Raw genomic sequence first — 18,431 nt, 5'->3', positions numbered from 1 at the left:
TCTCACATTAATCCGCCAGTCCCGGTTCCTCCCCCACCGCGACTCGTAGATGGGGAGACCACATATTCGGTCAACCGTATTCTGGACTCGAGGCGGAGGGGACGCGGATTTCAGTACTTGGTGGACTGGGAAGGTTACGGTCCGGAGGAGAGAAGTTGGGTACCTGCTAGAGACATCCTGGATCACTCCCTTATCGATGATTACAATCGACAGGTAAGGGAGTCTGAGAATGCCAGGAGGCGTTCTTAGGAGGAGGGGTACTGTCACGGTAGATGTATTCTCTACTTCCTTTTAGTCTCGTGTTTATGTTGTTGTGTGAATGCACGTGTGTAGTGGGCGTGAATGTATGTCATTACCAAATCCACTCCAGCTGATCATCATTATCATCACCAGCTGCAGTCCATTGCACCTCTCTATATATACTCACTGCTGTTTCATCTTCCTTGTCAGATCCTTGTTGTTGGATGTGCGTCTTGTTGGTTCCAGTTCTGTCTCCCTGCCTGGTGTTTCGGTTCATCGTCGTCATCGTGTTCGTCTACTGGATTGCTTGTCTCACCATCGTCACCCCTGCACTGTTTGTCTGCACCAGCTCTGACCGTCTGAGTCCCTGCGTCACCTGATCACCATCTACTTGTACTGTCCGTAATTCTACATTAAACTTGTTGACTCGCTATTGCTTCCTGTCCTTAATACGAACGTGACACTTTGTAGATTTGTTTAGGGACGCCGAACAGACCATGCCACAGCCACAGTGGAGAGAAAGTGACAGAGAGAAAGTGAACTCCGTGACGCGCAACTTTGAGGAAGTTGGGAGTTCGGGGAAACTGCAGGAAGTGGGCGGCCCGCCAAAATAAAAGACTTAACTAAATGCGGGTTACACAAACAAACAAAAAAACGTACATATCTGTAATGTTTTTTGCACATAATGATTGTAAAAGAATGTAAATAAATATAAACAAAAAATACAAAAATAAATGTAAATATTAAAATAATTATAATGTCTTAAATTATAAATTAAATTATGAATGATTGGTGTCATGCTGCTGTGACCCTTAACCTTGCAGAATCACTATTGGCTGATTCAGTGGTTGAGGGCGGCCATCTTGGATTGACATCATTGTAGGCCTTATTTCACACAAGGGGGTAATCCATCGACCGGAAGTTGAAGCCGGCTGGGTGCCGCCATGTTGTAGCAGAACTTCACTTGCGTTAGCATTTCCATTGACTCCCATTCATTTTGGCGTCACTTTGACAGCGAATAACTTTACATCTGAGGCGTTTAAAGACTCCATTTGTCCATTATTTATTTCTAAAGAAACACGACAATGTATAAAGGGCTCCATTACCTTCTATGTTACATTATGGCCCCGTAGAAACAGATTTTGTAAAAATAGGCTAACGATTGCGTCATAACCACTCGACTCTCTGTCGCGCTGTACAGAAATTACCGTACAGACAGGAGGAGAAGCTCGCAGGCAATCGGGGGGACGTCCCGTCAAGGGAGAAGCCCATAGATAAAGAGTCCATAAAAGCAACGGAATACTTACTCCTGCTCACTCACGCCAAAGAACTCTTTGCTCAAGTTCCCCGTCTCTGCAAGATTAACGTTGGCAATTTTCACGCACAGCTACTAGAAGATTTACGTCTGTCAGACAGGTTGCTCACGTCATCAAGCTTAGTTTGAGTCGGTTTGAGTCTGCGCGTCAGGAACGGAAGTGCTCAAAAATCGCTAAAAATGGGCTTCAACTGTCTCAACTGAGTTACAATGAGATGGCTCTGTCCACTTCTTATACTGTCTATGAGTTCACAACACTTAAGTGCCACCTCAGTCAGCACTTAAGAATCAGTCTCAGACTTTGCTGAAAGTTGCTTTTAGCTTCTTTATAAAAGTCTCCTACTCTTATACAAGGCCTACTTTTTACTAAGAATTTTTGGACACTTCAGTCAAAGCTTAAGACTATTCTTAAGAGCATTTCTGAGAAGTTTTATACATACGGGCCCAGATCAGAAATGGAAGTTCTCATTATAAATTGATTTCCAAACCAACATTAGACATCTTGTTAGATCCCTCATGATAGGGAAATCTAGGAAATTCTCATCAGCTCTTGAGATACAATTGTTAAATGTCAACAAAAAAAGGCAGTCTAGGAACAGACTAAGCTGAGAGACATTAGTAAATGTTTAGTTAATTACGCACTATTTCACAGCTGTCCCGAATTCATTTGAAAATGATAACAGCACAATTTTGTGACTGTGGGCAGGATTCCTGATCTAACCCTGGGTTCAATCTCATCTTTCAATCTCAGTAACATACCATGTAAAGTTTTAAATGCAAAGTTCATTCATGTCTTGGAGACTAGGCCTCATAGCCATAGCTGTCAACATTTGGTTTTCAAAATCCAGGAGAGGGGGGGGGGTTGCGACTGCGCAACTGGGATGTGTGGATTGTGTGTAGGGGTGTAACGGTTTAATACATTTTCGATACAGCAAAAAGAAAGAAATGCCAGAGAAATTTCCTATTTATTAAAAGAAAAAATATTTTTAAATAAGTTTGAGTTTTCCTACATCTTGAAACTTTCAGGTTTATAAATGGGGGTAATCTTTGAAGGATGAACAAATAATGTTTTGGTCATCACATTAAAAATAACATTTAAATATAGGCCTATATATATACACTCACCGGCCACTTTATTAGGTACCCCATGCTAGTAACGGGTTGGACCCCCTTTTGCCTTCAGAACTGCCTCAATTCTTCGTGGCATAGATTCAACAAGGTGCTGGAAGCATTCCTCAGGGAGTTTGGTCCATATTGACATGATGGCATCACACAGTTGCCGCAGATTTGTCGGCTGCACATCCATGATGCGAATCTCCCGTTCCACCACATCCCAAAGATGCTCTATTGGGTTGAGATCTGGTGACTGTGGAGGCCATTTTAGTACAGTGAACTCATTGTCATGTTCAAGAAACCAATTTGAAATGATTAGAGCTTTGTGACATGGTGGAAGTAGCCATCAGAGGATGGGTACATGGTGGCCATAAAGGGATGGACATGGTCAGAAACAATGCTCAGGTAGGCCGTGGCATTTAAACGATGCCCAATTGGCACTAAGGGGCCTAAAGTGTGCCAGGAAAACATCCCCCACACCATTACACCACCACCACCAGCCTGCACAGTGGTAACAAGGCATGATGGTTCCATGTTCTCATTCTGTTTACGCCAAATTCTGACTCTAACATCTGAATGTCTCAACAGAAATCGAGACTCATCAGACCAGACAACATTTTTCCAGTCTTCAACTGTTCAATTTTGGTGAGCTCTTGCAAATTGTAGCCTCTTTTTCCTATTTGTAGTGGAGATGAGTGGTACCCGGTGGAGTCTTCTGCTGTTGTAGCCCATCTGCCTCAAGGTTGTGCGTGTTGTGGCTTCACAAATGCTTTGCTGCATACCTCGGTTGTAACGAGTGGTTATTTCAGTCACTGTTGCCCTTCTATCAGCTCGAACCAGTCTGGCCATTCTCCTCTGACCTCTGGCATCAACAAGGCATTTCCGCCCACAGAACTGCCGCTCACTGGATGTTTTTTCTTTTTCGGACCATTCTCTGTAAACCCTAGAGATGGTTGTGTGTGAAAATCCCAGTAGATTAGCAGTTTCTGAAATACTCAGACCAGCCCTTCTGGCACCAACAATCATGCCACGTTCAAAGTCACTCAAATCAACTTTCTTCCCCATACTGATGCTCGGTTTGAACTGCAGGAGATTGTCTTGACCATGTCTACATGCCTAAATGCACTGAGTTGCCGCCATGTGATTGGCTGCTTAGAAATTAAGTGTTAACGAGCAGTTGGACAGGTGTACCTAATAAAGTGGCCGGTGAGTGTATATATATATAATACTGTATTTAGATAATATTTGAGTTTTGAAGTGCTGGGAAAAGATGTGTGAAGTAGGCCTACTTGAAAGCATTTCACTATTACAGCCAAACTTCCATGGTTACAGTTAGTGTTACTATATTAAATCCATGGTGAATGTTGCTGATCTGTGGACTTAAAGCCTATAACTAGTTCATTCACGGCACAATGTTTCTCCTGGTTTCCACGTCAGCGCTGTTTGATCTAATAGAGATCTACGGTTAATAATGGAGAAATTTGAATGCTTCTCACTTGATCTCGCAGCGATGTTATTACTTCAGAGGCGAATTCAAATGTTTTCTTCACTGGATCTCTTAGCGCTGTGCTGTAACAGTGTCGCTTGATCGAGATCGGCTCGCGCTGCACAGATGCTGCTGGTCCGAACTGATAAACGGTCCGTGAAGCACAATATAATGAGTAGCGCAGTTTCGTTCCGCTTTCATTATGTTGGCCATTTGATGTTGCGCAATGTTGTGGTGGTCGCGCCGTCGCACCAGCGCGGATTTTGTCAGCAGGAAAAATGGTCCAAGGAATCGTTCGGTTTGTATGCGTACCGAACCGGTAGCCTCGTACCGAAACGGTTCAATACGAATACATGTACCGTTACACCCCGAATTGTGAGAATATAATGCATTTAATACAAGATCTGGCAACTGGTCAACATTAGACAAACATATTGGTCCGATTATTCATAAAGGAGTTTGGGCCATGCAAATTACGGGAGTTTCCCGGGAGAAATAACAAACCGGGAGGGGTCCGGGAGATAGGCCTAAAAAACGGGAGAAACACGGGAAAAACGGGAGTGTTGACAGGTATGCTCATAGCTGGTATACAAGTATACAGCAAGACTTGTGTCTCCTAAATTTCCTTATAGGAGAAATAAAAGTAGACACTAATGAGACATGAAACATTTATTTTCATTTTCTTGCTGTAATCTAGCAAGTAACATTTTATTTGTCAGCTAAAAATGCATCACGCCAATTACTTACAGTAAACAAAAAGAAGCCAATTCAGGAATAAATGCTCAAAGATGGATCTAAGGTTGTGTTCACATTTGTGGTTCGGTTCTCTTGAAAGGTGGGTCTCGGTCCACTTTCTTGGTTTTTTGGCAGCGTTTACACTTATTAAAACCTTCATATTAGTTTATTACTCTCCAGATTAGTTTACTATTTTATTGAAGGGTGAGAGTTCTGTTCTTGAAAAAATTCTTGTGTTCAGTCTTGTCAGGAAATCAAGTCAGCCTTACAATGGTATCAGCCAAAGGCACTAAAGACTGATGATGTGATGAGTGCCGAGATACTAAACTCCTTTTCAGTAAAAAGCTCAGAATTGTTATATAATCCATAATGGCAATAGGCATAAGTAAGTATGGCTTTGGATCATTTTATGGTAACACTTTACTTGAAGGGGTGTGCATAAGACTGACATGACATCTTCATAATCATGACATGACACATGTCATGAATATGAAGGAGTTTTTATGCATGTTTATGACAACTGCCATTAAGTGTCATTTGCTTAATTATGACATTTGTAATGCAAATATGACATTGTTTGAGATGGGGTCTAAAAGGGGACCTAAAATCTAAAAGGGGTTGGTCTGAAGTAGCTTCATTATTTATAGGTGTGGTTTGGGCGTAACGTGAAATAAACCAATACATCATAACCTGTCAGTGTCTTTGTCATGACAACTTGACACAAACCAATACATCATAACCTGTCAGTGTATTTGTCATGACAACTTTACATTATTAAGACAACACAACCTGTCATAAATATGTCATGAACATGACATTACAGATTAATTATCAAACTTAAGAAACCACTTAGCTTTATGGGTTAACATTACATTAAACTGTCAGGTGGTTGGTTTTGACATTGGCTGTCATGAGGCCATTGTAACATTTCTAATGACAAATTTAATTTGTACCACTGTAGTTGAGGTCAAGAAAAATATTCATGACACAGTTATAATGGCCTCATGACAGCCAATGTCAAAACCAACCACCTGACAGTTTAATGTAATGTTAACCCATAAAGCTAAGTTGTTTCTTAAGTTTGATAATTATTCTGCTGTAGCGACTACGAGAATGAACCAAACACAATTGAAGCTTTTAGGTGACTGTTCATACATAATCACACAAAAGAGGCTTCACATTCCAGATTCAAATCACCAAACCCAGAGCCATAAATCACCCCCAGGCTCTGCAACCCAAAAATACTTTTTATTGTTTAACTAAAGGAAGAACGTTGTCAATGTTTTATAATTTGGCAAGAACAGATCTGTTCAGAAATGGTGAAACAAGAGGCCCTAACAAGAAGTCACCTGACCCCTGCAACTAACAGACTATGGGGCCCTATTTTAACGATCTGAAACGCAAGTGTCAAAGCGCAAGTAACTTTGTGAGCGGATCCCGGCGCTGTTGCTATTTTCCCGGCGGGATAAATGCCTCTTGCGCCTGGCGCAAATCTAAAAGGGGTTGGTCTGAAGTAGCTTCATTATTCATAGGTGTGGTTTGGGCGTAACGTGAAATAAACCAATCAGAGCGTCATCCAACATACCCTTTAAGAGCAGGTGCGCATGTTGCATGGCAGATTGCTATTATAACGGCGGTTCTCTTACGAGAGTATCTCTCGTACTGCGGAAATAGCTTTACGCTATGGGGAAAACCTCTTTTCCACGAGATATTGAAGGCAAAAATTATCCTTAATTTTTTATTAATGTAAAACGCTTTGCAGCAGCAAGCAAACATGGGCGAGACAGCTCGCGCGCCTATTGGCTGCTCATGCGGCAAATGCAGCAGCCTATCGAGAGAGACTCTGCGTGAGCACTGCCAGAAAAGGCGTGGTCTCGCCCTATAAATAAGCTCGGTAGGCTGGTACAAGCTGATTTTCATCTCTTCAGCGAAGGGTACGCATCGCTGGATCCGGAGTGAGAAGCCGCGCCGTCGACGCAAGCCTTTCAGCGGGACGAGCTTCTGGAGTCGCTGGCCTCGCCGCCTTCAACTGCCGTACCTGCTGCGCTTTCCGGCGTTCTATATCCTTTTTGTATCCTTACTCTGCTGAGAGTGTTAGCTCGCTTACGTGACGCGACTTGCACTTCTCATCACAAAAAGAGCTGCGTCTTTTTAAAGATGCCATCCTGTGGCTCGTGCCGCGCTCCACTCAGCGACGAGGACCGTCATGTCATCTGCGTGTCCTGCCTGGGTGAGGATCACGCGGCTCTCGCGCTCGCAGACGGCGGATGCCCTCATTGCGAGCTTCTGTCTATGGTGACTCTGAGGACTCGCCTGGCGTCATTCTCCGAGCCTTCACAGCCCGCCGTGGCGCCGCAAGAAGCGCCGCGCCCAGCGCGCTCCCGAGCTCTCTCCAGCCCTCCAAAGCTCGCCGGTTCGCCCGCCAGCTTCGCCGGTTTCGCTCGAGTCGCTCACTGACGGACAACGGCCGCCGTCTGCCGCCGTGTCCGCCCACGAGTTCGACGAACCCACCGAGGCGTGTTCTCTTCTGGCATCTGATAGCGAGGATTGGGCGAGCTCCGTGGACCTCCCCTCCGCTAACGTTTCCCGCCAATCCACTGGGAAGAGAGCCGGCATTGAGACTGAGCTGATGCGTCTGCTCTCTCAGGCCGTGGAAAGCATCGGCCTCGACTGGGAAGAGAGCCGGCATTGAGACTGAGCTGATGCGTCTGCTCTCTCAGGCCGTGGAAAGCATCGGCCTCGACTGGGAAGAGAGCCGGCATTGAGACTGAGCTGATGCGTCTGCTCTCTCAGGCCGTGGAAAGCATCGGCCTCGACTGGGAGGCGCCCGCGCAACCGCCGCGCAACAGACTGGACGGACGCTTTCTCGGGAAAGACGAAGCGCTGTCAAAGTCAAGGCCTGCGCCCTTCCTCCCCGAACTACACGAGGAAGTGACTAAGTCGTGGAACGCCCCCTTCTCCGCCAGGCTGCGTACCTCTGCCTCTGATGCATTCTCCACGGTGGATGGCGCGAAGGACAGAGGGTACCTCTCCGTTCCTCCTGTGGAACCAGCTCATTGCCCGGAGTTTTTCTCGAAAAGCAAGGACGCGCTGGCTCATGTTTGGCCCCGCTGTCCCCTATATGCTTTTCCTCCCATCACGCTCCTGCCTCAAGTGTTGGAACGAATCAGGGAAAACGGATGCCCAGTGCTGCTCGTGGCGCCGCTCTGGACAAACCAGACGTGGTTCCCTGCCCTGATGCAGCTGACCAGCACTGCCCCATGGCCTGTACCATTGAGGAGAGACCTCCTCTCTCAGGCGGAGGGCTCGATTTGGCATCCTCGCCCGGAGCTGTGGTCCCTGCACGCATGGGCCCTCAACGGGTACCCGCTAGCCTCCCAGAGGGAGTGTTAAACACGATCGCGCAGGCTAGAGCTCCGTCTACGAGGCGGCTCTACTCCTCGAAATGGTCTGTGTTCTCTGCGTGGTGTCAAGCCCAGAGCTTTTCACCTGTGGACTGCGGGGTTTCGGAAGTGCTTTCATTCCTTCAAGAGCTACTGGATAAGGGCAGGACCCCATCCACACTCAAAGTATACGTGACGGCCATAGCAACGTTTGCAAAACCGGTGTCTGGCCAGTCGCTGGGGAAGAACGTCTTAGTCGTGCGTTTCCTTAGGGGAGCTTGGAGGCTAAACCCTCCCAGGCCCCTTTCAGTCCCGACGTGGGACCTTTCCACGGTCCTGGAGGCCATGAAAGGCGCCCCATTCGAGCCAATCCAGCTGTCGGACATGAAACATCTGTCTTTAAAAACAGTGTTTCTCACGGCTCTCGCTTCAGTGAAGCGCATAGGGGACTTGCAGGTGCTTTCAGTAAGCGCGTCATGTATGGAGTTTGGGCCTAATGACTCGAAAGTCATTCTCAAACCTAAGCACGGGTACGTGCCGAAATACACCGTTTAGGGCCCAGGTAATTTCCCTGTCTGCCCTTCCGGTTCTCAATGAGGAGAAAGACGCGAGTTTCCTTTGCCCCGTCAGGGCATTAAGAGCTTATGTGTTGCGCTCGTCTGTTTTCAGACAGACTGAGCAGCTTTTCGTTTTGTTTGGTGGGCGTTCCAAGGGACTTGCCGCCTCAAAACAGAGCCTATCCAGATGGATAGTGGATGCCATTGCGCTCGCTTACACTGCAAAGGGCCTGCAGTGCCCTTTGGGTGTCAGAGCACACTCCACGAGAGGCGTGGCCTCTTCGTGGGCATGGTCTAGCAGGGCTACCCTGCAAGATATCTGTACGGCCGCGGGCTGGGCCTCGCCGTCTACATTTATAAAATACTATAACCTGGAGGTACCCGCCTTACAAGCTAAGCTTTTGGCGGTCTAGAATTCAGTGCTATCTGCCCCGCTGTGCGGCCCAGATACTGATTTTACTGCAGCCCCACGAGTGTGACACACGTATGACCACACAGATCAGGCTGAAAGCTTTCACCCTGGCTGCGCGTTTTATTGTCAAATGATTAGCCCCTCTGGGTGCTATTTTATAAGGAATGATGCTTCCTGCGAATTGCCCCCATTGGTCATTACGTTACACAGAGTCTCTCTCGATAGGCTGCTGCATTTGCCGCATGAGCAGCCAATAGGCGCGCGAGCTGTTTCGCCTATGTTTGCTTGCTGCTGCAAAGCGTTTTACATTAATAAAAAATTAAGGATAATTTTTGGCTTCAATATCTCGTGGAAAAGAGGTTTTCCCCATAGCGTAAAGCTATTTACGCAGTACTCGTTCCCTCTCTAGAGAGAACCGAGGTTACGTTAGTAACCGAGTACGATTTACCGAGCGCGCGTCAGGAGCGGTTCACAGGCTTGTTGTCCCGAGCCCTCGAGGCTGGATGATTGGTATCTCGGGGTGTTGCACGCTGGTTCTCAGCAACCCACTCCAGTGCCCTTCTTCCCGGAGGTGCATGAGGAGCTCACAGGGACATTGACGGCACCTTTCACTGCCAGAAACCGTTCCGGTGGCTCCTCCTCCCTCACCACCCTTGATGGCGGGGCAGCTAAGGGATACACACGTATCCCGCCAGTGGAACGGGCCGTTGCAATGCAGCTGTGCCCTAACTCCACTTGGCGTGGAGAACCGTGTCTTCCTTCCCGTGCCTGTAAGTACTCGTCGGATCTAACCGGCAAGGCTTACAAGGGCTGTGGGGAAGCTGCCTCGGCCATGCATGCTATGGCGTTGCTGCAGGTTAATCAGGCCAATTATATACAAATATAAACAGGTTATTTAATAATAATAATAATATTAATAATTCTTTACATTTATATATCGCTTTTATGGGTACTCAAAGCGTTATATACATTCATTATAATTCACACACTTATGAGCATCAACTTAAAATAAAAAAAGCATATTTCACAAAAAAATATTAAATTCATTGTGTCATAGGCTAAATAATTTAGGGGATTTCACATGATTTATTCAGGTAGATTCCATGAAAGAAATCAAGCCTTAACTAATAAAAAATATTTACGTAAATATTAGTAAATAAATGTATAGAGTAAGAACGTATGTTCCCACTCCAAGTCTTTTGGAAACCAAACTTTCTGTGTCCCTTAGGAATATGCAAGGGGTTCTGTACCCTCACTTTATCCGATGCGATGCGAGCACACGACTTAGCATCAGTGTACTTTCATTTTGTGTTGCAGGTGTGTGTAACCTCTGGCGAACATTCATGTCAGTTCAGTTGGCGGGTGTACAGGAGCAGATGGTAAAATAGAAAGCCTTGTGTGCATTTGCCTGCCATTTACAGGAGCTGAAAGGGTGAAGTACCAGTTGCAGGGCACGGTACACCTGCAAGATGTCAGTTACCACAGGTTTCCATGGCTGACGTTACCAGATGGCCTTTTGAACAGTGTGTCTAAGCAAACAGTTGAACCATGCAGCCAGTCAGTTGAAACAGTCTCTGTGCTGTGATCCTGGGGCCTAAATCCTGACTGAAACTCTTCACACATGCCGTTTCTCAGCAGAAATGAACATATAGTTGGGACGTCACTACTTATTCTAAGAGATCGGTCTATAATTAACCAGTTCTTTATTGATAAGGGGGTTTGATAACTGCCAGCTGGAAGTTTTTGGGACTTCTCCTAAAGAAAGTGAAAAGTTAATAATGTGGTTCTGAGATTACAGAAAACACTTCTTTCAGCAGCTTTGTGGGTAAAGGATTCAGCAAACATGTAGTTAGTTTTGATGTGTTATTAAATGTTGTTAGCTCTTCCATTTCTCTTTAACTTTCTTCAAATGGAGGGGTGCAGCACTATTATAGTGATTCGAAGACTGTATTCATAGTTTCTTCAGAGCTTTTGGCCAAACAGACCATTTGCAATAGATCTGGAGCCAAATTAATGAAGTTATTGTGAGATTGAGACACCTTGATGATGTCTTCTAGCACTGAAACTCTGGCCTCAACTGTTAAAGAGGGGACTTGGTACTGTTTTAGTACCTAGTAGTTCTAGTTTTTAGATGGTTTTTATTGATAACGTGTTTTATTTCTGCTCTTAACCATATTTATTTGCAGATGTCGCACATCCGCTTTGATAAACATCTTTTTAGACGCCAACATCTCTCCCGTGCTTACATCTTGGTGCGATGAAATAATAGTTCTGTCCGGTATTGCTGTGCAGGTTGAGTGACCTTGGCTAACCGCAATATACAAAAATCCACAAGAGATCCGATTTTTTTGCATCTGTTCTGAGCCTAGTGAATAATAAATATACTAAAATGTATTTCAAAAAGTATACTATACAATTACGTATGTATGTGCTTAATAGAAATACCCTGCAATTGTACTTTTAGTATACTAAATTGATAAACTTAAAGTCTGCTAAATTGGAACAACTAATTTTGTACTTAATGCACTTTAGTTATCCGGAAATAGTGCTGAGATCCAACTAAAGATACACTGAAGTATATTTGATTGTGCTAAAGTGGAACTATTGCAAGTATACTTCAGGTACACTTTAAATATCTTGCATTTAAAGACTAATATTATACAGAGATCATACTATACTAATAGTGATAGTGCATTGTGCAATAAAGAAGTACTCCAAATAAAGTTTTAATTATAATATTTATATCAGTAAGTGTCAAGCGATATGTCAGTAAATATGTTAATGGATTTGTAGTATACTTAGGAAATAAATGTATTTTAAATGCATTTTGGTATAGTTTTTTTCACTAGGGGAGTCACTTCCAAATGTGGTTTTAAATCAGATCACCGGGAGTGTTGTTATACAGGGTCAGTTGTAACACTGTCAGTTTGACAAATCAGAAAAGAGCTGTGGTGATGTCATCAATATCATACACTGTGAGAAGAGCAACATTGTACATTTTATGACCAAAAAAAATGATTTTCATGAAGGAAAGTATTTTTTTTAATCAAGATTATTTTTTGCCTAGCAATCAAGCATAGATACAGTTATTTGACGTGCATAACCTAAAGTAGCCATTTTTTTAAAGTTTAATTTGATGCTTTGCATTCATGCTAACTTCAAACCCACATGCTATAAACGTTAGCTATGTTAAGGCTGTTTGGGGTGTGTATAGTTATAACAGTTCATTCAAAATGTTTCAACCAACCCCTTATGATGATTCTAGTTATCATTCAAATCCCCTGTTAAGACAAAATCATGTATTTTATTGTGCATTGAAGTATTTATGTGGTGAATATGTTTCCATCATAGTTTATGCACAACATTACCTTCGTCATTTGAGCACATGTGATTTTTTTGTGCACATTTTTAGAATTGATGCGCATCTCTGCGTTTCCATCCAAAGTTTTTTATGTGATGTTCCAAAATTCATATAAAAAATAGGTGGATGGGCAACATAGCTTGTGACTGAATGTGCCAGGAATACAGTACACACACACAGCAGTTGTTTTGTGATAAATTTAAAGTCCTTAAACAAATACAACACAGTGTTGTTTGTTCCTTTAAATTGTTCACTTTATTCAAAACTGATTATTCTTTGTAAATTTTGATAGTATGGATCTTATTTCAGCAAATTAACTCTCATTGTTACATCTATCCCCAGCTAGTGTTACAAACTCACACCGGTAGTGGGGTAGGTTGTAACAGCGCAACTCTTTGTCTTTAAAGGGGTCATATAATGGTACATGCACTTTTACAAGTTGATTGTACTGAAATGTGTGTTGGCAGTGCCTGTACACAACCATCATATAATGATAAAAAAACCATCCAGTGTTTTTGTTTTAATCTCCTTATATGTTTTCCCCTGCCTCAAATCGAGCCGTTCGAGCCTGTGACGTCACAAGCTCGAACGACCCTCCCGCGATTGTTGATTGACAGGAGAGTTTCAACACAGACCCGCCCTCGCTCATGAGGGAGCTGTCAATCATAGTCTGCGCGGACCGCCGCGGTCATTGTTGATATGCTGGAGCACTGTCTATGAGCAGAATGGCGTCTAAGCGATTGTGGTGTTCTGTTCTTGGGTGTAATAACGAACACAGTCATTTTAATGTTCCTAAATCCGAACCGCTGAAGACGCAGTGGCTGAGTTTGTTTTCGAAGGGAATATTCCCCACGAGCAACGTCAATGCGTTCATGTTTGCGCAAAATAATTTCACACACCAGACTGCTTTATAAACGATGATCAGTATAAAGCTGGATTTGCTATGAAGCTGCTCATGGATAAAGGATCGGTACCAGATATTCGTGTTCCTGCTGAATCTCCAGAAGAACGGAAGTGAGTGTAACGTTTTATTAAACTTTATATTAATATATTAATCTTTGCAAATCGCTAGCTGCACGCTTTACAATGAATGCGTCTACACTCAGGGTACATTACGGCATGTTTTCTATGTATGACGTTCTCAATATAATTCATAATCCCACGTCTATAATGAACAACGCGTTATGGTTATTGTGTTATTGAGTTACAAACGGTGTACGCACAGAACAGAGAGGCGGGGTGAGCAAAGCTCATTATCATTTAAAGTCATATACACTGAAACGGCGTGCTGAAAACAGAGCTGTTTTTGACCAGGTAAAATAAGTGTTTTCTTACAATACTAATGAGAATTTTTAATTAAAGTATATTACAAACTTTTAATTTAGACCCTAAAGAATCATATTAGCTTGTACAAAAATGGCATTATATGACCCCTTTAACATAAATTCACATAATCTGCAATGTGTAGTACACGTCCACATGAGTTTTATTTGTAGCATACAAGCGTATCAAATTTTGAGATATATACCTCAAACAACCAATGAGTTACTGATGCTCAAACAAAAGTGTTTTATCCCTGGTCTCCCCAAAATCCGATATCTGGACATCAGACCTGCGTCTAAACACATATCCGATTCCCTTTGGAAATCCCAGCCACCACAAGGCGAATTTGACACTTTTGCCCACAGAGATCGCTCTTGAATGCGGTATTATGAAGCAGACGTGCCTGTATGCGCTCGCACGAAAACTCACAACCTTTTTAACTGAGGTGGAAACTTTATAGTTAAGAAATGCCACACACACAGAAACATTTAGTTGCATAGAAAGTGGTTTTTAACCTCTGCCCTGTGAATAAAAAAATACAAATAAAACATGCAGCTTTGCTATACATTATTGGCAATTTCTCAGCAATTAAGAGATAACTGTGTTGTTTTTGTAACTCTCTCTCTCTCTCTCTCTCAGCCATTTGTAGGTAGATTCCTTTGAAATGTGTAAACACAGTGACTCCATCTAAAGATTTATTGTACTGTTTGAGTATCCTGACACAGAATTCCTCAGAAATTACACACATCACCTTTAAGGTATTATTGCTTTATTTACTATTACAGAAATTTGCAGTAACCATAAATTACTAGTAAATGAATTGTCTTTTTTTTAACCATAATTTAAGATACAAGAATGTTTTCTCTCTACACAAATTGTCATTGTTTATTATGTAAAAAATGTGTTTAAAAATCTCAAACTATCAAAGGCTTGAAAAATAATGAACCAATACATTTAAAAATCAACCCCAGTATGAAGGACATAAACTGTCATATATACATTTTCATTCAGGATGTCTTGATACTTTTTAAGCAACCCAGTTTTAAGAAAGATTTGTTAATTTAGTCTACATATTACTAAACTGCTCATAGAATCTGGACTTGAACTGAAGACATTTAAATGCTTTGACATTGTGTTGTTTACATTTTACATTTATGCATTTGGCAGACGCTTTTATCCAAAGCGACTTACATTGCATTTCAAGGTACACATTTACATTCTTATCAGTTGTTGCTTTCCCTGGGAATCGAACCCATGACCTTAGCGTTGCAAGCACCAACGCTCTACTGTTTGACCCACAGGAAGGCTACAGAAATCATTTTCATAATTGTAATTTCTGTTTGTTCCCCTTCTGAAAAGACAGGTGGTAAATCAGTATGATCAGTATGATACCGGTTTTGCATGGTTTTGAGTCTGGTCAAGCTGATGTACCAGCAGAGCCAAGATGCTGACCAGCAAAACTAAGATGGTTTGATGTACATCTAGTAGACCTTGCTATAGTGGAGCTAATGAAGCAGCCTGGTGGTACCAGCTTCCCATGCTGGGGACGAGGGTTGCACCAGCCATTGGCAAGTTTTTCTACTTTATGGGATAATTTTAAAAATAAAAATAGTTGGTTTCACTTTATTTGGGATGGTCCCTTTAACACATTCAGTTGACTTTAAGTAATATTGAACCTACATCTCTACTAACTCTCACTAGAGTATTAGTAGACTGGTAGGGTTAGGGTTAGAATAAGCTGACATAGATGGGAGTGGAAAGCTCTGCTCGTGATCTACTGACAATGAGAAAATTAAAGAACACAGACATCGTCGGATCATTTCCATAATGACCAACACAACTTAGCAAGAGCAGTGCAAATTTCTGGGTGGTAAATAATGGCGCAAACAAACCAGTAAATTGACTTTTTCAGCGCTAATTTCTCACTGGCTGTCTTTGGTAAATCCTGACAATAGTTTTTTAACGCCAAAAGAGGGTTTGGGCTGGCTCAAGCTGTTAGTAAATCAGGCCCATTATCTTAAAATAACATAAGTATTTGTATAAGTAACTTTCAGAAACTATTTATAAAATGAATAAGTAGCAATACGTAAAAATTTATTCAAGAAAAACAATAAATGACATTTATTTTGTTTAGATTGTTTGGGGGGTTTTTTGGCATGCAAAACTGAGTGAGCCACACAGAGGTGCAATGCTGTTTAGATCAGGTTTGTGTTGAAGTCATTTATTCACATTATATAACTTAGTGCTCCTTTACGCCACAACTAGGCAAAGTAACTTACACGGGCCTATAGCTGGTGCAACTCGACCCGGAACCCAAAACCATGCTGGTGTTTTCAGCAGGGTGGTTTATCCATATTACTCATATTTTTTTAGCAGATCGCTCTGCCAGTGCCTCTTGCGGTCAGGGAAAAGTTTTGGTATGCGGATTTTCCTGAAATCCTCGATGCATTGCTTCAGCTCGTCCTCCATCACCTTCTTCTCGTCTTCCTCTGGGTCTTTGCATATCGGCCCACCATTCTCTCTGGTAATGGAGGTGGTGGTGGAGGTCATGGTGTTGGTGACTGTGGGTCGGGGAAGTGTTTTCAGAGACAAAGTGGTGGGGCGTGCGGGACTGATAGCGGCCAGTGGAGAGGGGCTCGGGTCCCGGGGCAGGGCCAGGACAGGGCTGTCCAGGGGTGGAAGGGGTGGGGGAAGGGGTGGAAGGGGGTCTGACAGAGATTCATTGTCCAGGTCAAGGGCAATATGTGTGCCATCAAGGCTACAGACTTTAGATATATGTGGGTTATATATGGTCTCCTCCACTGCTCCCTCAATATCTGGATCACTGAAGCAGGGCGACAGGGAGGATTTGCCTCCTGTCAATAGAATAAAACAGAAATTAAATTATATTAATTACACATGTAAATATGTTTGATGATGAAAGGAGGAGCAAATATACAGAAGCACTAAATAATGGCTTTGTGATTTTTTTAAGAGTTATACAGTATATATATATAAAATAAATAAAATAAAAACAGAGAATACAAAAATTCGGTTACACTTTATTTCGATAGTCACTTTAGACATTCTACTAACTATAAGTAACTTTTCAACAACATGTCAACTAACTGTCATTAGAGTATTAGTAGACTGTAGTAGACTGTCATAGACCGGTAGGTTATGGTTAGGTGTTAGGGTTCGGGTTAGAAGAACAAGTTGACTTGTAGTTGCTAAGTTACTTATTGTTAGTAGAGTGTCTGTTGGGGGACCAACAAAATAAAGAGTTAGCAGATATTAAGCAGACAGTCTACTAATACTCTAATGACAGTTAGTTGACATGTAGCTGCTAAGTTACTTATAGTTAGTAGAATGTCTAAAGTGGACTATCGAAATAAAGTGTTACCCAAAATTCCTTTTTTATTATTATTTAGTTAAATTGAAAAGTAATCAAACGGAAAATGGAAAAGTAATCAAGAGAACCAAGTATAACAAAATATAAGATTACACAACATTTCAGTTTATTTTTTATTCAACAATTATATTACATTTAATTCAACGAATTTTTAAACAAGATGCTTTGTTCTCAAATATCAGTTTATATGAAAATAAAAAAAAAATTTTTAAGTGGTTAAAAGAAGCTTTTTTAATTAAGTATTGGTTTTAAAATACTAAAGAATGGACAATAAATGTGCATTACATTAAACATGAAATCTTTAAACATTTTCATCATCCGAATGCCATTGTGAATCATTAGCTTTAAAACAGACACAAATATTTGTAATCATTCAATTGTCATGGTTAAGTGGCTGAAGAGAAGCGCACGATGAAGAAGGATTCAATTCCAATAATCTTTAATCCAAAAGCATGAGAACATATAGGGAAACAGGATAGCACACTCTAACACAGGTGATATGAACATTAATACAGGACAAAGACAAGGCTCAAACTGAAGGCTTATACAGAGAAAACAAGGGAGCAAACAAGATTATTATTTAACGAGGTGATTGACAAAGCACAGGTGAATGGGATTAACTAAAACTGGGTCAAATGGAAAACACAGAAGACAAATGGCAAAACACACATATCCCTGACAGCAATGTGATAAAAAAGTATACTAAATGCATGTAAAAAGCAGACCACAAAAAGCGAACTGTACTCAAATAATTCCCAGACTAATTCTAAGTGATTCAATGCGTAAATTCTCGCTGGTCTTTTGGACAGGGTAAACAGTTTTTGCTTTTGAGCTACTACTGTGGAGGCCAGAGGGACTTCATAGAGAATATTAAATTACATCCCTTTTTTCTGTTTGCATTTTCAAAGCTTTGCCTCTGCTTTGAAAAAGCATTTGGACACTTATGTCGCTCTTAAAAAATGTCTGAAGGTCATTGCTTTAGATACAAAATTTCAAAGCTAGTGCCACTAGTCCTCAAATGCTCCTCTGAACTTCTCTGAATCATTGTTTGCAATCACTTTTAATCAACCGCTGTTTTGGTGATTTTTAGTGGATGCATGAAGTCAGTTCTAGTA

General features: G+C 42.1%; 1 protein-coding gene across 1 annotated transcript in view; it reads right to left on the bottom strand.

Moving 5' to 3' along the window:
- Nucleotides 1–16,156: 16,156 nt before the first annotated feature.
- Nucleotides 16,157–18,431, bottom strand: part of kctd12b (potassium channel tetramerisation domain containing 12b) — a 28,527-nt gene continuing 26,252 nt past the window's right edge. The window contains exon 2 of the mRNA XM_056235196.1: nucleotides 16,157–16,780. Within this exon, the coding sequence (XP_056091171.1) occupies nucleotides 16,281–16,780 (500 nt within the window). The 3' untranslated portion in view covers nucleotides 16,157–16,280. The remainder of the gene's footprint in view (nucleotides 16,781–18,431) is intronic.

This window comes from Rhinichthys klamathensis, unplaced genomic scaffold (assembly GCF_029890125.1).
Source record: "Rhinichthys klamathensis goyatoka isolate OS25496 unplaced genomic scaffold, OSU_Roscu_1.1 h1tg000414l_1, whole genome shotgun sequence".
NCBI classification, from domain to species: Eukaryota; Metazoa; Chordata; class Actinopteri; order Cypriniformes; family Leuciscidae; genus Rhinichthys; species Rhinichthys klamathensis.
The sequence above is the reverse complement of the archived record's forward strand: the minus strand, read 5'-3'. Positions and strand labels throughout refer to the sequence as shown.